The following is a 20,780-nucleotide window of genomic DNA, read 5'->3' as shown; positions in this document are numbered from 1 at the left end:
GAATATGATATCCGGAATTTGTCCGCCGCGGCTATGTCGTCGATGTTTAGCTGATTAATTTTTGGAAACAAAAATTCAGTGATCATGGCTCGTTAGCGCTCGCCATTCCGTAACGGCAGCTTCTTTCTCATTTCGTAAGAATAAGGACCAATTATACCGCCAGTGCGCTATAATTTCTCGAACTGATTTATTTTTTTAATAGTAAATTTCCACAATTTGGGAACCTTGTTCTGGAGTTAAATGATTTATGATGACTTGCCCAACCTTACTGAACAGAAATATCAACACATTTTGCTATTCTCAACCACCAAACGATAGTTATCGATATCAATAGTTGTCATTTAGCTAAAAAAACACCTGATACTATACAGAATTTAAGTTTTTAATATAGTTTCTGCTAATTCCTTCTTGTACGAGTGTGTAACATTTAGCCAGCATGTCATTGACCGACACGGAACTTCTTCCGGAAAACCATCTGTGATCAGCTAAACTGTTGGTTGATCGCACAAAGCAGTGTTTGTTTTTTAAAGGAGTCTGTATTTTACCATTCATGAAAGGTCAATCAAATTAGTTAGTTGTATCTTGGATTTGCAGTTTTTCAAGGTCAAATATTGATAGCAACAAAACAATGAGCCGAATTGATCTTAGGTTCTCGACTAGTGCGCACGTCTAAACAACGGCAGCAAGCAGTCAGCATGTCTCCGCGTTGGAGCACCCTTTTTGGGTGTTCGGCTGAGCTCTTCCTCCTATTTGTAGTGCGCGTCTTGTTGGTTTTCATATATGGAGGGACCCACAGTTTCACACCGCCCCCGAACGGCAGATGGTTTTTGTGAGGAGCTTTTTATTGGAAAAAATTCAGGTGTGCCGCGGAGTGACCGCTATTAGAAATAACTTTTTCTATGAAGTGGTGTTTCGTGCCCGGGGTTCGAACCTGTGCACTTTCGAATGGTATTCACGCATCAACCCATTCATCTACAGCGGTCGCGGAAGATTTATTGACAACAACACTAGACCGTTCGGATCCTGGAAAGCACGTCTCGCTTAGTAGTTACAATTTCGAAGCAATAAAAGAGCTGCAATTAAGGCATTGAACAAATTAGAAATACTCTTTGTAAGAGGCTATACTGATCACCTTAATTTGGAGGGCGATGAAAAATCAAAGAGCTCATACGATCAGAAGAAGGCGGCAAAACGGAAATTTTGTTGTCTTGTGGCTTAGGAAACTCAGTGTTATATCTATACAGTACGAAATGCTTGAACAACTTTCTTTCGAAGGGAGTGCTGAATAAGTGTGTACTTTGTTGAAAATAAGTTTGTAAGCTGTTTCGGTGGCTACGTTGGCAAGTGAAATTTACGTCTTTTGGACCCGGAAAATTTATGTGTAGATATAGAGAAGGCAATTGTGTGACTTTGTATAAAATTGAAGAAAAAAATTCAAAAAATGTTCGTCAAAATTTCAAATTTTTTGGCCAAAAGTTTTGTAGCCTATTCAATTTGGGTATTATTTATTTATTTAATTTTTTCAATATATTTTTAATTTAATTTACTTAAATTTTTTAGTCATAAAGATATAATACTGCGACAAAAACCATATAAATTAAAGCTCCGAAACTTTGAATAAATTAAAAAAAAATGTGTTTTTAACACTTCAAACTTTTTCGTGTAAGTAGTTTTATAGAAAAACATTTTTCTAATAGCGGCCGCCTCTCGGCAGGCAATGGCAGACCTCCGAGTGTATTTCTGCCTTGAAAAAGCTCCTCATAAAAATATTTGCCGTTCGGAGTCGGCTTGAAACTGTAGGTCCCTCCATTTGTGGAACAACATCAAGGCAAAGGGTGTAAGCGCCAATTATTATTATTATTATTATTATTATTATTATTAGTTTTATAGCTAATTGAATTTTAGTACAATAAACTGTAAATTTAAAGTGGCTCAAAGTTCGCGTTGATTTCCTATAATATTTGTTTTGGAGAAGGTGTTATTCTGTTTTTCCATATAATGAATGCTCGAATTTTTTTCTGTGACTACAAAGAGGTGCTAACATTTAAACTTTTTTTCTACATTTATTTACATTGATTCGTCATTCACCGTATCACCATTTGTATATGAGTGTGTGTAAATATAGCCATACATACATAAGTAGGGCATAAACAGTGTATAGCACAAAGATACAAGTAAAAAGATACAAGAAAAATAATATAATAAAACATAAAAAATGACACAACGTTATGAAATAATGATAAATATGCGCCCACACAGTCGTTAGACAAACAAATTCACATACAAATGCACAGTTCTGTGCTAAAACTACTTGAAAATTCCCTTAAAAATGTTCGTTGTGTTGCAAGCCATATGAATAAACAAATTCCTCTTACACTTAAGTGAAATTCATTAAGTTTTGTAAAACTCATTTTTCTTTTAATCTGTTTCACACATAACAAAATGCTCACCGCCGGATGATGAGTTTTTGTGCTATAATTAGCCAAAAATACGAAGTGACTAGCGCTGCATTCCACCAAAGCATTGCGTTTTATAAGTTGTACCGCAGTATCTGCGAAAAATTATTTGCTGCTCTTATTTGAACCGCTGTTAGCAGCCATTGCGTTACACAATTATCTGATACGTATACACATACATACTTATGTACATGGAGTTTACGTTCCTACTCGTATTAATAGAATCGCAAAAAGTTATTTATCAGTTGTTGAACCCGTCATTTCAAAGCAAATAAACTCATATTTGCCTTAAAGTCAAGTAAAACTTTTTTGTTTTTCATGCTTTGTATATATTATATATATGTATGTATATACAGAAGTATATATACAATGTGCTTCAAATCAAGATATCTTCCTGAATCATATGTCATATTGATACCTTTCTCAACGCTCAAAATTTTGTAGTTCAGTCATTCAAAAAAACAGTCTCTTTACCCTTGAGCAACTTTGGGAAACTGAAAACTTAAAACTGTCCCTCTCTCGGCTATCTTAGTATGCAGGTTGTTGCGGTAATGGTATCGAAGACAAATACCTTAAGGGGGGAAGCTGGTCTAGAATTTTGAAAAAATCGAAAATTTTTTTTTTGTCTTAAAAGGTGCTTTAGGGTCTTAGAAATAATATACCAAATGAGGGATGCCAGCAAAAATGTCTAAATGCCCAAATTTTTCATTCGACGGCAGTGCCTCGCAGGTATGCCCCGAACGCTACTTACAACTTTAAACGCGTTTTTCTCGAAATCACTTTTTTTAAACTGGCCGAAGACATAACTTGAACAAATCTTTACCGATTCTTACGAAATTTTGACAATACATTCGAAATACCTTTCTCCGGAGACGTACGTAGGATTTTTTATTTATATTACATAGTTTTTTTTTAATCAACAATTTTATGTCGTTCTTTATAGTGAAAATTGTAACTTTTTGTTCAAACGTGCACCATTTCGCGAAAAAACAAAATATCGAAAAAATGTAGGGTTTTTCTGTTGTTATATAGAAACTAAAAAAATTTTATTTTTTGATCCAGGACAAAAATTAAGGAGTTTACGTATTCGGCAATGGACCCACTAGAAAAAAAGGCGCCTTAGGAGAACTGCTGGACAGCGGCCATTTTGAAATTAATTCAGACGAAAAATTTTGTATTTGTACCATGAAAGCTATATTATTAAACCTATTTCACAGATTTTCGATTGATTCCTTTGTTGAGTCAAAATAAATTCATAAAATATGCCTATTTTTTGCGCTCTAGACCAGCTTCCCCCCTTAAGGGAGGAGCCTGGTTTATAAGGTCAAAAAAATCAATTTTTTTTTTTCGTTTTAAGCGATTCCTAATATATTTCAGAATATTCACACAAAGTTACACAGCCTAATTCTCAATATTTCCGTAGATACAAAGCCAAAGGTAGGCGAGCGTTAGGTAGTTACGCTGTGACCGGACAGCTATAGTACAAACTTTATCTTCTTTTCTCGACTTTTCATTTTTATGATTTCTTTGAATTGGCGTACATGAATGAAAAAAAACGAATGAACTTTTTCAAATGAATTATGTATAGCTTGTTCCCTTCAGTATTAAATTCTCTTCTATTTGAACTAACAAAATAGATAAAAAAAAAAAATTTTCAAGATTTTTATACCAAGTTGAAGTGATTTTTTTTTTTATAGAAAGGCATTTTTTTCTTTAAAACCTCCAAAAAGTTGAAATTTTGGAATTTCTCTCAGTTTTCTTAGTTCATCTAGAATAAAAATCATGATAATTAGAAATCCATTTGAATTTTTTGCTTTAGATAATAATTACGAGCTGTATCTTGTACGCCAGTTGGAAACTCCAGCGTTGCAGCGCTCTACTAATTTCTATGTTAAACATTTTTTTCAACTTATTTTAACCAGTACAACATTTTTTATACTTTTTAAATGTTCATTAAAAGATAGAAAAAACTTTGCAGTGCTAAATTAATTTTTTCCTTAAAAAAAAAATCGCAAAGACATGCAATTTTTAGACCTCATAAACCAGGCTCCCCCCTTAATGCTTTGTATGATTGCCACAATCAGATAAGCTCATATAACGGAAACACCACCAACTAATTGTTGACACTCTCAAGTGTAGATGGAAGACTAGTAGATGTTAAGAGCCATGCATCCGCAAAGATGACTTCTGATTGCTTATGTTACTTAACATTGTGGCTGAAAGAAATCTCTTCTTTACTGGAAACAATGCAATACTGATTTTGAAGAAATAAAAAAAAAGAAACGTGGCAAACGAGCTCGTCTTATAACCTTCAAAGCATTGTGGAACACCCCTGCAACGATTTGACTTAAGACTTAATTTCTCTTAATAGTTTTTTTTTTAAGTCAGGTTTGAGTCGTAGAATTTTTCAAAACCTTACAAGATGGAGTATTTTGGACTCGACATTTTCATTTATCACAAAAGTCCCCTTCAAAAATATTACCATATGTCGAATTCATTCTGCAAAATCGATGTAGGCTTGTCTTATGGCTCAACTAAAATTTGGCGAAAACATTTAAAATCAGTGAAAAATCGCAAAATAATACCAATTGTTAAATATGACAAACTTTCGGTGCTGATTAGGGACAAGATCTTTTATTTACATTACAGAGGGCCTGAGAAGTTGACATTTATTAAATATACCATGAATGCCATATATGCATACAGTATAAGGCAAAATTCCGTTTGAGAAGGAGTGCAATATAATTTGTGCTTTTTTAAGTCAGCAGATAATTCTTGAGTTCGAAAAAATAACGATTTTAAACAAAAAGCCCAGACTCCAATATGACGGCTTTATTCTTAAGGCTGACAAGAACGTAATAGTGTGGCGCCACTTGAAAAAACAAGTGACTAAAAATGAAACTGCAATATCAGCGACTCTAAGTAACTATCGGGTGTTTTTTAGCTGCGATAGCTATGAGAGCTGAGAATGGCAAATTGTGTTGACATTTCTCTCCAGTAAAGTTGGGCACATCATCATGAATCGTTTAACGCCAGAACAATGCTTCCAAATTGTGGAAATTAATTTGGAAAAATCTGTTCGCGAAGTTTCTTAGAGCGAAATGTTGAAGAAGATGCCGAAATGGCGATTTGTCATCGTTATCAACTTTTTGGCCTTTGTTTTTCGACTACGTGGAACATAAGGATATTGGCTTACGTGCCTATAAAAGTTAGCTTGTGCAAGAATTTAAGCCAAACATCGCTTGCGTTGCATTTTTGCTGATTACTCGTATCCGCGGCGAACATATGCCAGATATCATATTAAGAAAATAAATGTCCTGAAATTATCTACCAGAATATAATAAAAAAAATTCATTCCAGCAATATTTCTGTTTTGTATTATTATTTTAAGTTCACAAGCTCTTGAAAAGCACCTTTAACGATATATAATAGTTTATATAGAATAGTTATTATATGTAGAATAGTAGACTTGCCAAGGGAAACGATATAAAGTATTAAATAAATTTTCTTAGTTAAAAAACATTGTAAAAACACTTTCCTGAAAATTTGAATTGAGAGTATATTTTTAAAAATCTTTAAATAATTCCACTTACTACAGCCAATATTTTCTAAATACTGTATAATTCTAAATACCATAAGCAATTATAAGAATTTTCAAAAAGAACTAATTTTTCATAAAAAAAAACAATTTTCAGGGCGGTCCATCTAAAGTTTGAAATTCACTTCGGATATAATTAAATAAAATATCCATGAGTATTTTTCAATAAATTTTTCTTTACAGGAAAAAGTAAACCTTACCATTAAAAATGTAACACACAGTTTCATTTAAATTTCCCGTGACCGGCTTTTCTGGCGGCCATTAACCACAATTTTTCTGTACATTTTTGTGCGCTTGTGTCTTACAATAATAGTCTAATGGAGCCAAAGCGCAGCTTCTAGAGACCAATTGACACCAATGCCTCGGCTGCGTTTTCTTAGATTTTTGAAGACAGTGCGCAAAATATCGAATGTAAGGTTAAGCTACTCAGCCAATGAATACTGAAATAATGCAATGTAATCACAGCTGTCCATGGTATCCTATGCAATTATTTGTTGAAATAACTGCCGAGGTGAAATGAGCGCGCTTCATCTGAAAATGTTTATGCGTGGCATCGAGGTGACTAAATTTGTTAACTCTGCAGAAGTTATATTGTTCACAAGCTTCTATTAGTCGTTCTTTGAGTACTGAAGCGGTTGAAATCGGATTTTTTCTAAATTCGACCTAAAATTTCCCAGACTTGTTCAATAATATTAAAATCTGGGCTTTGTGGTGGTGTATTTAATTGCCTTGGAGCATGGTAAAGCAGTCAATCCTTCACAATGTTTGCTGTGTACTTTGGATCTTTATCCTGCTGAAAGATTTAACCTGGACCAAGCTCCAAATCCTCCACCGAAGATTTCAGATTGACTTCCAATAGTGATTTGTATTTATAACGATCCATATTACCTTCAATAAATACCAATCTTCCAACTCCAGATGGAGCAACAGCTCCCCAAACCATTACATTGCCGCCACCATGCTTGACTGTTGATACCAAATTCTTCGGACTCAGTGCAGTATTTTTTTCCTACATCGCTACCGAATATATTAAACTTCCACTCATCTGTAATCAAAACTTTTTGCCAAAATCCATCCCATTTTCCCTGTGTGTTTTGGCGAACTCGAGGTGAAGTTTAGGGTTTTGATTTCAGAAATAAGAGGTTTTTTTCGTGGTGTTCTACTATGAAAGCCGTTTTTGTTCAAAGCTCTTTGAATTGTTCTTGGATGAATACCCTTGTTGGATGAGCTTGCTATATCCTCGGCCAATTTCGGAGCAGAAACTTTTGGATTTTTGCCCACTACTTTTATAATCAAGCTGAAGTTTCTGCGAGATAGTTTGCTCGGGCGGCCACTTCGCGGCTTATTTTCGACGGAACCACTATTTTTAAAGTTTTTTACAATGGTCTGGACTGTTGCACGATTTAAGTTTAAGATTTTTGAAATTTCGCCATATGATTTTTTTTCTTTCCTGTGCTGAATAACTAAATTTCTAACGTCAACTGATATTTCTTTTCGAGGAGATGCTTAAGTATTCAAATTGCAACTAAAATCAATATTAGCAAAGCAACAAACATAAGAAAAGAAAAGAAATAGGCAAACTGTATTTTACCGTTATGACAACATAGGATGTCAGAGTACAACCTAGGAAACCGCTTCTGTATGTACACTTTTGTCAACGCTGTTTTTGCGTTTTTTTAGCATAATTATGTTGTTTTATGTTAAAGAATGGATTTTTCTTAGTTAAGTCGATTAGAAAAATATTTCAAATGAAATTGCATAAATACATTTTTAAGCAAACTGTTTGTACTTTGTAAACAACGAAAGGGAGGGGTGTATGTAGACTTCTGTCGGCCACTGTATCTGTTTTATCACATTTGTAATATAGTTTCACATTTTGTGGTTTTACAACTCGATTTTAACCCTTTTGCATCATCTTTTGCTCGAAATGCGCGATGTACTCAAGATACTTTGCGTCCATAATCTCTTGCGTCGGCAAGATTTTTACTGTTTGTTCTAATGAAAAAAAAAAAAATGTTACAGGATTACAAAAATTGTCGGCAAGATTTTTACTGTTTGTTCTAATGAAAAAAAAAAAAATGTTACAGGATTACAAAAATTGTTTACTTTCTTCAAAGTTGAACTAAAAATAATTTATTGCGGACTATGCCGTTCTTGGTGATAAGAGAGAGTTTATGTTCGCGCGGACTATTCCACTATTGGTGATAAGAGAGAGTTTTTTCCCGGATTATTCCGTCAAAGATGCGAAAGGGTTAATTTTACTGCGCTATTTGCATTACAGAACAATTTAAACAAATTTGTGAATATTTTATTACTTAATAGTCTTATTTTTATAGTTTTCAATTGTTTTAGTTGAATGCGCAACTACAAAGTACTGATTGGTTTGATGCCATTTCGAAAATTGAATTATGAAGACAGCAAGTTGCCCATATGGAAAAGCAGGACAAAGCTTAAACAGAAATTTCACAGATGTTCAGACACATTTAGTAGAAGGTGCAGATGAGGAGTTAACTAAATTGTTGAACTGAGAACTTGCACTTAAATTTTTGTGAAATTACAATTTGTTGATATTTGTTTGGAAATATCGAAAACCATTCGATGAATTGACAGTGATCGGTGTATCACCGTAAAAAACATCGATGCATCGATGCCAAAGTCGAAAAATCGAGATTTCAAATTCCAATTGCTAGATGATGGGCTACGCTGCGCTAAATAAATTATCAAAAAAAAAAGATATTTTCTCTTGTTAAGATAATTTTTTTAAAAACTGTACACATATTCACTCAAAAATGATGAAATCATTTCCGCTGTAACTTTGTTTTTTTTTTAGAATTTTTAACATAATTTTGTTTTTGGTTAAACGACAATTAGTCAAGATTGAATTAATTTTTGCTTACACTGAGAGAAATAAAAATAGAAACAAACTTCTAAGGTATTCAAAAATGAGAAAACAAGATTAATATATTGCTCTAACTAGATGCCTTTTTTGAACTTATTAAAGCGGCTGTATAGGGTGAACGATATGAAGTGTTACCAACTTCACACTGCTTGTATCTGTAAAACAGCTCATGACGTTAACGTCAAAATTGTTCTAATGACAGTTCAATATATTGTCTATAAGCCATCAAAAGCATTTGCGTCTCAGTTTTGTTAAATTTTTATTTTTTCTGTGATGGAATTTAAAGGTAATAGTGTGATTGCGTTATATTTGGCTGGAAAATCACAACCAGCGATTGTTCGTGAGCTCAGTCACCTCAAAGTGAATAAAATGTTTGTGTATCGCACTATAAAACGTTACAATGATACTGGTAGCATTGCAAAACGCTATGGAGGTGGACCGAAAATAACCGCAACAACGCCAAAAATGGTTCGGAAAGTGAAGGCTCGACTTGAACGAAATCCACGTCGAAGTGGAAGAAAAATGGCCAAAGAACTGAAAATATCGCAAGACAGCATACGACGCATATTGAAAAATGAGCTCAAGGTCAAGGCTTACAAGTTCCAAAAAGCACACGATCTTTCACCTCAGCAAAAAAAAAAGTTCGGTGCGAAAGAGCAAAGGAGTTGTTGCGCTTGCACGAACGGGGCGAATTTCCTAACATTGCGTTTTCTCATGAAAAAAATTTCCCAATTGAGCAGTTCATAAACACTCAAAACGATCGTGTTTACTTGACCGAACGCTCATACAAGAATTTGAGCCTACGTATGGCCACTCGAAGCAATTTCCCATCGCAAGTAATGGTTTGGGCCGCAGTGAGCGCTGATGGACGCTCTCCAATCGTTTTTATCGAGCTTGGTGTTAAAGTGAATGCGACTTATTATCGGGAAAATGTTTTAGAAGCTGCTTTAGAGCCGTGGACACGCAAACAGGACTCGGCACCATCTCATAAAGCTCGTGTGAACCAAGAATCATTAAAAAATCATGTTCCACACTTCATTTCGTCCACACAATGGCTTTCGAATTCATCAGGCGCAAATCCGATGGACTATTCCATCTGGTCCATTTTGGAGAGCCAGGTGAGGACTAGAAAATATGCCAGTATGGATGCGCCGAAAAAAGCGATTATACGAGAATGGGCCAAAATACCTCAAGATCACATTCGTGCAGCATGCAACTCATTTTTTGAACGTTTGAAGGCTATAGTCAAGGAAAAAGGTGGTCATATCGAGCTAAAGTGAATATATGTTAAAATTGTAATCATTTTTGAACATTTCTATGTACTATATCGAAGTTTGAATACCCCATGTGAGTATTATAATTTTTACCTTTTTGCTTTGTTTTTTCCGCTTGCGACTGCAATTTTCACGTTCAGCTCCAACAATTACACGCAAAGTGGAACCACTCCTCGAAATTCGTATTATTATCATTTACTTCAATGTTAAACGCACACATACATACGCAAATATGTGTCCATACCGTATAAAAATAAATGCTTGTATAAATAAATTAAAAAATAACTACATACATACATTACCACATTAACGACCATTCATATATTCGCCGGCAATAGCTGGTTTGTTTTTATTTATAAGTCCATCCACCCAAATGTATGTATGTATGTATGTGCATTTTTCACGTTTGTTAAGTGTTGCTGACGCCACTTTTCCCCGATGCTAATTTCGTCAGTCAACATACCTGACAAACTGGTTGAGTCTGTTCTCTGATTGTCCGGCTAGTGAGTGAGTGAGTTAGTTGACGGTTGACTGTCTGTGTGGTTGTTTAGTTAGTGGAATTACACCAACAGTAACAACAGATGGCTGTGCTAGCACAGAGATCAGCTTCTGTTTTTACTGAGGCCAAACTCAATAGCCGTTTTTGGTACGCCAAAAGTCTATTTATTATTATATTACTTAATAGTGGCTTTTGTTGTTATTTTTTGTTTTATTGCCAGCTGCTTTTATTTCATTCACTTAACAAATTAACAACTATTCATTACATTGATTGCTTTGCAGTTACTTAATGCAAGTTTTGCAATTTACCTCAACAAGAAAAACAATGGAAAAAGTAGAAGTGAACAGTCGCAAATGTTTTGGTTGTTTAAAAAGTGATAATGAAAAGCTGATCATGCAATGTAATCCAATTTGCCATATCTACACCAAAGAAAGCCAAACGGTCACGCTGTAGACTCGCCTAAAACGTGCGAAAAACAAATGACACATATCGCTCGTTTGGTGGGAGAACGTTATAAGTCAAAAATCAAAATTTCGAGAAAAAAGGCTTCAAGGGTTTCAATTTACTATGCTTGTCTAAGTAAGTTAGTTAGTTATTAGATAACGTCACGAGCGTAAAAGAAAAGCTGGTGGTAATTTCTGCATACTTATCTAGATTTTTTTTGGGCTAAGAAGTTCTTTCAGCAAGCCACGACATGTACCTGCAGATATACATATGTATATAGGGTGGCTATTTTGGAATTAAAAATAAATAGGCAGTGCCTAAAAAATTCTGAAAGTTTTATAGTAACTACTAAAGAGGTTGTGTATAAACCACTATATCTGATAAACATATAAATGGCCGCCAATTTTTGTTTCAGGAGCGTCTTTTTCGTGAGGAGCTGATGACAGGAATACACACTAAGGTTTGTCATAGCCTGCCGGGGGGCGACCGCTATTGGAAAACACTTATTTCTATCATTTGATTGTTAAGAGGTTTTTTTGGACTTGATTTCTTGTTAAGTGGTTTATTTTGGACTTGACAGAAGCGATTTTAGTGACAATTAGTTTGTGCTTATTAAGTTTTGATTTTTCACAACAAAGTTATTTCCCAAATCACGGTTTAGTACTCGAAACTTATACTGCCTCAATATGCTCTCAGTGATGAGCCTCAACTTTGACCCACTGGCAATGACAGTGGAGATATTCCAGAAGGCACTACTTTGACGCCGTTATAACCACAAAAGCTGAACAAATAGTTATGCTGTAAAAGCGGGTGTGCTTTAAAAGCTTACCCATATTTTGTTACGAAAATGCGCTTAAGGGGAGGTAGGGTTTAGCGCTAAAAAAAAACACTTTTTTTGTGAATTTTTTACAGAAATATGGCTTAAGATACTTTAATAAAATCAGTTACATGTTATTGTACATCTTTTCAATAAGTTTTTAAAAAATATTAATAATAAAATTTTGACAAATAAGCCCATGACAGAGTTTTTTTGGAGATATGTTTTTCGAGAGGTGCTCTGCGGTGCCAATCGGCATTCGTCGTAGAATCATCTGAAACTAAAAAAGTCGAATTTTTCAGTTAAAGTATGACGTAATGCTCCCCCCTACATTAATAAATTTTTTTTTTTTCATTTTTGTAGTTTTGGTGGCAAAAAAACGTAAAACGAGCATTTTTGGCGAAAAATTTCGCCATATTTGTAAGTGAAAAACAACCTTAAAAAACAAAAAATAAAAAAAAAAACAGGATAGGGGGGAGGTATTTTTGATTTAGAAAACGTGTGCCAAATTTGAAAAGAATCGGTTGAATAGTTTCGGAGTTGTGATTGGCACCGACTTTTAAGAAGTCGTTTCGGGAAAAACGCGTTTGAAAAAATGACTCTGAGAAATTATCGATGCTCCGCATTCGAGGTAGAGTGCCTACAAAGGCTATAACTTTGAGAGTTCTGCTCCGATCCACTTAAAATTTCGACACAACATTCTTGAAATGATTTACTATAAGATGAGTGAAGAAAAAAAATTTCGATTAGACCTCCTGATTACACTGCCTTTATCGTCCATAGCGCAGATTTATTCTTAAGCTGAAATGGTATAAAATAAACAACAATAAAGCGAATACCATCTAATCTGTTTGATTTCTTTTGAAAGTGCTATGCTTCTAAACAAACACCCTCTATATGTGCACACATGTTACATACATATGTATGTATGATCGCGGTCGTGTCGCGACGCAATTGTTTATAAACAGTTTTCGTTTTATAAAAAATACGTCAATTCACTCACTAGTGTGTGTGAGTGTGAGTTAGTAAAGAACAACACCAATGCCGGTAAAGTTGACGTGAATTTATTTCTTCTTTCTGTTTAAACTTTTTCTTCGAAAGAATTGCAAAATCTTTGCTTGTGAAATAATATGCACGCTTTGTACGAGTATGTAAATAAAGAACATTTTACTCGACTGATTAATTGTTTCGATTAAAACAGAGTAACTGTCGATTAGTCAGCGATGATCAACTAAAGAGATTCGTACCTTGAAGGTGGGTAATTGAAGTGGTAATTCATAGGAAACTTTTATATACAAGTATGTGTATATACATGTATGAGTATGCAATTATATGTATGTATATGTATACATATTAAGCTATGATGTGAGTTAATACAAAGAACTGAGCAGATAGAGAGGCTGCCATTGCATTCATTTTCTAAATTACTAACAAGTGCCCTCAAAAGTTAGAACTTTTAACAAAAAAAGAGTTGCTTGTGAACATCTAAGTAGTTAGTGAAAAGGGAAAATACCCGCATTTTTCACGAGGGCGTATGATAAACTTCAGCTGAGTTTTTTTATTTTTTTTTTCAAGAAGAGTGACGTGCAGCATCCTATATAATTAATAAAGGAACTAATAAAGGAATAGTTTACCTTCTTAAACGTCATAATTGTGCTTTTTAGGTCACAAGTTAGTTGCCTCATATTTATCGATTGTTGCCATTTTATGATTGTTCAATTTGAAGTTTCAAAAACGGAGTTGCCAAACAAAAAACAGCAAAAAATGCTTATAAATTAAAAAATAAAAATAAACAAAACTCAATCGTACTAAATATATTTTTGCAATTGTTGTGTGTTTACATTCTTGAGCCTGAAGAGCAGAGACAATTATGCGCAATTTTGATGCCAAAGATGCACCACGCTCAGCGACGCGGGGCTAATTGTCGAAAATGTCGATAAAATAATGGAAATCGTCGATTTCTATCGTCATGCAAGTACTTTTTCGCATTAACGCCGACGCATTTATGAAGCCGATGGTAACTAGTAATGAAGGGTGGAATATTTATAACAACTTCAGGCAAAAACGTTGGGTATGCCAAGATTAACGGTCGGAAAAGTATATGTGTGTTTGGTGGGATTTGAAAAAAAAAACATTTGATATTAGTAAATGGCAAATTTTTAATTCGTTACTGTAGTGTGAACAATGGAACCGTAGGGAGGAAGTCTTTGCTCAGCTTTGAGCAAAAGGAGAATTTTGTTCTTTTAGGACAACACCAGGTCTGTTCATTCAGAAAGTTCCATATTTAACGTTCACTTTCCTACAACCACATAGCATAAGCATGCAAAAACTATAGAATTATGAAAGTTCGGTTATGGAAGGTTTCACTGCATATAACATTTTCCGTTAGAAAAAAAAAAACAAAAAAAAACTGTGTTCCGACGGAATTGAACTATGATATCTGACACTTGTTTTTTGCCAATTTTTCGCTTAAAGAAGGAGCAGCTATCTCTTATTACTAGCATTATTACTTACTTGTTGTTTTTGGAAATATGTATAATATACGAGGCTCATTTGAAAAGTCCGTGTAAAATTAAAAACTACTCAATTGTTTGGGTAAACAATTATTATTTTTGGACATAGTCTTCTTTGAGGCTTTATACACTTCGTCCAACGCTGTTCTAGTTTGTTGGTCTCTTCCGAATATTAGTATTTGACCAATTCTGAAAAATGCCACTCGTTTCTGCAATCACTCCTCATTTAAATAAAATCTTTTTCCGCCAGCCATTTCTTCAAATTGGGGAACAAACAGTAGTTCGAGGGATCCGAGGGAGCCAAGTCTAGGGAATTGGTGGAATTGTGAAATGATTGTGAAAATCACTCGACTTCCTCGTTTCAAACGAATGTCAAACAGAAAAAAATATACCGATTTGGATGACTTTGGTGTGTGTTCTTCCAAGAGATGCTACTAGCTAAACATAACATCGATAGCACAGTAGTGTCATCTCTGACTTTGCACAGACATTTCCAACGATCCTCGCATGTGTCCTAGCGTATTGATAATGACAGTTACTTATAGACCCTATAACAAGACTATCATTCCTACCAAGCTTCTTGATTGATTGATTAAGCAATTAACTTAAATGTGGGCGGTGTTCCGTTCATTATCCAAAGTTCTTAAATAATCATATTTCTTTTTGAGAGATCATACCTTCTATAAAATTTGAGCAATTTGTTTTAATTGTTGTTGAGAAATACGTGGACCGAATTTTCCATACGATTTGCTGCCTATATTCTGGTACGAGTAAAATGTGTCATAAGGCAGCATTGACAGGACTCCCCAGTAGTTGGAAACTTGGGGAATATTCAGTATAATGCCGCACGCTTTGAAAAAAAAGGATGTAATGGGGGGATATAGAGCTGTATCCCCATCCGAAAACTGTAAACCGCGCCCTCCGTAGGCTTATAGTTTTTAAGTAATTTATTGTTAAAGTTGTGTAATTTAGCGAAAGATTAGTGCTGCCAGACATCTCAAAACTGAATGAAATTTGTAGGCAGGTAGAATTTTACAGAGACGTTCGACATGAAGGGTGTTTGTAAATTTGTAGAATTTTTGCGTAAAACTCCTTTCCGCTTTCGGCCGCGTATCAAAAAAGTAACCCTCATCAGTCCAACTCCGGCTACGCAATCCACAGTATGCTTGCATAGAACTCCTTTCCGCGTAAGCGGCCTTCGCCCACGCTTCAAAAAAATAGCCCTCATAAATCAAAACATCATATTTATGTATGCAGTATTGCGGCACGGTAACCCCCATTTCCATCACCAATAAAATAAATAAATAATTGGCGCGTACACTTCTGTTAGGTGTTTGGCCGAGCTCCTCCTCCTATTTGTGGTGTGCGTCTTGATGTTGTTCCACAAATGGAGGGACCTACAGTTTCAAGCCGACTCCGAACGGCAGATATTTTTATGAGAAGCTTTTTCATGGCAGAAATACACTCGGAGGTTTGCCATTGCCTGCCGAGGGGCGACCGCTATTAGAAAAATGTTTTTATTAATTTTGCTTTCACCGAGATTCGAACCAACGACCTCTCTGTGAATTCCGAATGGTAATCACGCACCAACCCATTCGGCTACGGCGGCCGCCATCACCAATACCGAACTGAAATACCTAATTTTTCTTCGTAGTTCTATTTTCATTTGGAGGCTTATGGCAATATTGTTATCAATTCCAATGAATTGTTATTCTCGTTTGAAATTGGAAAGTGATCATATTGATAAATGCATTTGCATTTAATTTTCATAGAAATACAAGTACACAAACAATTAAAAACACGTGTGTGACTGTATATTTTGTGAAGTGAATTGAAATTTAGAAAAAAATATATTACAATGTGGCAAACTATAGCTGCTGAAGCCACTTTGAAGGCAAATAATTGCAAAACTATTATTTATGGAATATTAGGAAGTTGTAACGGTTGTTCATGAACTACTTCCTAACTTCTCCACCAAGTTTCTTTAGATAAATCATTATACTTAGCCTAAAATTGCCCACGCGGTATTATACTTAATCCGACCTGGAAAGTTGAATATATCGCCCGAACCATAGTATAGAAATCTAGTTCGTTAGTTGGTGGTAAAGTCATCGGAGTATCTGAACTGGGATGTAATTAGCGCTTGGATTGCAATGGGACTATTCGATTAAGCTGCTCCTGTTACGGATATCTAGATTTCCTTTACTTTCACATTGATAAGCAATTGAATGTCTTGCGACAGTTGTGCACCTAAGATGGACACTAACACAGATATTTTTCAAGATTTAGCTAAAGTAGTGATTGCATAATATCTCATGATCATGGGCTAAATACATGCTTATTAACTTTTGAATAATGGCTACTGTTCTTGATTTGTCTTTGTTGGGTCATATCTGCTTTAAGATTTTAGCTTCCGTTATTCTGTTTGGTAGGCGAAACGAGAATGGAATCTGAAGCATTTTGGGAAATATTGCCTAGTTTGCACCTTCGCGTCCTTCATAGAAGAATCCTTCACTTGACACTTTGTAATATGTATACATGGTATCTATGTGTAATATATATAATTGTGGTGTGTGTCTTAATGTTGTTCCAGTTTTATGCGCTTTCGAACGGCAGATGGTTTTTTATGAGGAACTTTTTCGTGGAAGAAATACATTCGGAGATTTGCCATTGTCTACTGAAAGGCTACCGTTGTTAGAAACAATGTTTTCTATGATTTAATTTTTCAGGTTCACGGCGGGTTTCAAACCCGGACCCCACCAAATAGTAATATTATCTGATTTTATGCCTAATCCGCAAGTAACTGTAATTCTTACGGGTTGTGCGTTGATTTCTGTCTAATATCCTACCACTATAGCTTACTGTAGCTCACTTCATTCATTTAAACCCGATTATGAATTAATTAAAATAAATGATCCTCATCTGAAGAGTTCAGATCATAATCTTCTCAAAAGCCTCGTATATTTACAACTATTATTGTGCAGGACAGACGCATAGAATAGGTTTCTTTTTCTTTAAGGCAGACAGCTCAAATCTGCTATGATTGTCTGTATGTCGATCGTATTCAGGTGCTTGCAGTTAAAGGGATCTTTAGCTGTATAATTGCATTAGTTTAATATAAGTAATTCTTAAACATTAATTCGTAGATGATCACAACTTCGATATAATAAAAATATAGTACTTCAAATATTTCGCTTACACAGGGCGTAAGTATTGAAAACTTACATAGTATAACAGTTTTCCTTCTCTAAGTCAAAGAGGCACACTTATCTAGCGTACCACCCCCTTTCTCTTTCTCCCAACCAAAAACAATGACAAAACTAAGCAACTAACTCACCCTCGGATTTCGTTGATTGTAATCACAAACTATCGTAACGAAGGAAATACTGCTACAACTGCATACATCGCAGATATTCGTGCGTTTTTCATCGTCCATAAAACTCCATATGGACAAATCATTATTAACACGTACGGCCACCGGCGATTTGAGCGGTTGAGCTAAATGTGTTTCGCTGGCACTTCCACCCACTTCGTTCACAAGCATTTGTTGCGTATAGAATTGTTGTGGTTGGATTTTGCTGCCATCATAACCAAAGCGAGCAGGCGGTGACTCCAAATGATGGCGGCGTGCGCGTCCACTCACATTTTCACTCCCATTTCCGGAGTCCACCACTTCCTCATCTTCGTAGTAGTAGTCGTAATCGACGTCAGTAATTGGCGTAGTGTTACTTTTATCTGTGAGCTTGCTGGCTTTAGTATAGGGCGTGCGCTTAAGACGTCCATTTGGTGGCATAAAGGCCTGCCGATCATCATTTTCCATACTCTGCAAGGCATGCGGTAGTGGAAAGTTCGGCGCGGGTGTTGCTTCAGAAGCAAACAAAGTCGCGGACGCAAGATCACAATGCACAATTGGGAGTAGGCAACAAAGTACGAGGGGTATTAAAAGTGTTCTGCATAATAGTGCAGTTGGCAAGATGTGCATTTGGGTTGTTGCTGCTTCTGTTGCTGGGGTTGTTACGACGGTTGTGGTTGGTGTTACGGTGACGTAGTGGCGGAGGGCTTCAGTATTTTGTTGAGGCATTTTGTTAATGCTATACTGCATATGAATCTATAAAACTGGCTTACAAAACTGTTTTATTTCTCCACAAATTTTCTTCATTTGAGCTTCAAAATATTTTGTTTTTGCACTTTTTAATTTAATATTAGATTTTAATTGCTTGAAAATACATTTTTTTCAACTTCATTTCATCGGTCGGTTGATTTTTGATTTCAGTTGGCCATTCACCGAGTTAAGTGGTGCTGCACATTATTGTTGCTTTTATTTATTTATTTTTTTTTTCTTTCTTGCTATGAGTACTTGCACTGTATTAGGCCCAACACCGGTTTGGCTTTAAACTAAACAATAAAATATAAATTTAAACTTTTTTAAAACTTTTTCACACTTTTTGATTGCTTGTTTTTAATTTTCAAGTAGTAAAAACACTACATTTTTTATTATCTAATTTTTGCACTCAAACATTTTAATTTTTCAACCTGCGTTGGTTTGCCGCGTGTATTTTTTAAATCATTTTCCTTTGCATTAAATTTTCATTTATTAAGCACAAAAATAATTTTACTGCTCAATCATCATCGCAGTAGCTAACATTTCGCCGCTAACAGTAGTGCAGACGATTTTTACATTTTCTTCATTTAGCAACAGTTGCTTTCACTTATTTGACATACTCTTTTTTCCTCTACTAATTTGTTTTCTTCAAATCTTCTTGCATTAGTAACTATAATTTCCGCTACTTTTTGTATATTTTATCTCGCTCTAATTTACGCTAATTGATTCCTTTGTTCAGTTCTTCAGAACTAAGTTTACCTTTCACATATTTTGTCCAAACTGCGCACTCTTAGTATGTACATATGTATATAAGTAAATTTTGGCATAAATATTTTATCTGATTTTTTGTGACGGTTCTTTGACCACTTTTAAATATATATATACATGTAAAAAAAATTTAAGTCGCTACCAATGAGTCGCACGCGCACGTACCCGACAGCTTTAACACTCAACTAATTAATGCTCAACTGCACTTCACAAAAGGCAAACACCATCTGAAAAAGCTACACTGCTGTCTGACGTTACACGATCAGTGGGAATAATTCTCACTCATCAACACCAAAATGGTACGCTCTTGAGCAAAGTAAGCCGAACGGTGTGTGCGCAATGCACTCATGAATCGTGAGTTACGCTCTCTTTTTATAATTGGCCCGATGGCGATGCCAGCGTATGCGTTTCGGATATTATTTTTTATTTACCATAATATGAATTTTTCTTTTTCGAGTATCTTTCAATGAAACCACAGTATTAGCTCAGGCTAATGAAGTTGCAGTGGCTCCACTTTGTAATAGTATGTACGGAATTTTCTATGCAGATAAATAATAGGACGGTTCTAATCAGGAAGTTCATCACTCACTGAAGTCATCCTCTTTATAAGTAAGCAGATTCTCAAAGTACTTCGTCTATCTGAATAAAAAGCGATCTTTTTTCCAATAAAACCAAATTGTCTATATTTTGTGATAAATAATTTTTACTAAGTTCTATATTCGCTTTCTGCTTTGATTGACAGCTGTACACCCTTTTTCAAGCTATCAAGCGAGATATCTATGACCTGTTTTGGAATTCTGTTTGAGACAGTATCTTAGCCACGGACTAAAGAATACAGATACATATGTATATCATTATTGTGCCATTGCGACTTGAATACCTTCAATCGATGAATGAGGCTTTTCTCTTGTTGTAAAATGCAGTTTCGGGAATATATACGAGTAGCAGTTGCAGGTTGCCAAGTCTAGTGAATAGGGCGAGTGATGAAACGAAATAAGTTTCCTATTTATTCAGAAATTTAGTCACAACTCTTTACCGATGAGATGGTGCATTAACGTCGCCTGCCAGCTCTTTTAAAAAGCACTACAAAAGCGCGAAAGCTTCATTTCCATTTAAATGATTTTTGTATATTTTTTTCTTAAATTACTTTCAGTGAAATTTATGTTTTCTGTTGGAATGCACTCTGTGGTCGGCCTTTCGTAGTTGTTAAAAGTTTCTCTATCCGTCTCACATTGTTTGTACCATTCGTAAATTTGCATATGGGAGAAACGATTATCACCATATGAGTTTTGAATCATTCGGTGTACGATTACAACGATTATTTTAAAGAATTTTCTTATAGGCCTCTTCTTTTTGCCAAGAGTTAGCAAGTGTCGAATAGATGAAGCAACTGGTACAAATGAACATATG

At 35.1% G+C, this 20,780-nt stretch overlaps 1 protein-coding gene across 2 annotated transcripts in view; it reads right to left on the bottom strand.

Annotated features, from left to right (window-relative positions):
- Positions 1-19,586, bottom strand: part of LOC129239680 (uncharacterized) — a 62,743-nt gene extending 43,157 nt beyond the window's left edge. Inside the window, exons 1-2 of one of the 2 annotated variants that reach the window (XM_054875381.1) lie at positions 19,513-19,586; positions 17,838-18,895 (exon numbers count right to left, since the gene is read on the bottom strand). In XM_054875381.1, the coding sequence (XP_054731356.1) occupies positions 17,838-18,602 (765 nt within the window). In that variant the 5' untranslated portion in view covers positions 18,603-18,895; positions 19,513-19,586. Of the gene's footprint in view, positions 1-17,837; positions 18,896-19,361 lie in introns of both variants that reach the window. The other variant, XM_054875380.1, reaches the window with a different exon arrangement.
- Positions 19,587-20,780: the final 1,194 nt, after the last annotated feature.

This window comes from Anastrepha obliqua, chromosome 2, assembly GCF_027943255.1.
Source record: "Anastrepha obliqua isolate idAnaObli1 chromosome 2, idAnaObli1_1.0, whole genome shotgun sequence".
Classification (NCBI taxonomy): Eukaryota; Metazoa; Arthropoda; class Insecta; order Diptera; family Tephritidae; genus Anastrepha; species Anastrepha obliqua.
The sequence above is the reverse complement of the archived record's forward strand: the minus strand, read 5'-3'. Positions and strand labels throughout refer to the sequence as shown.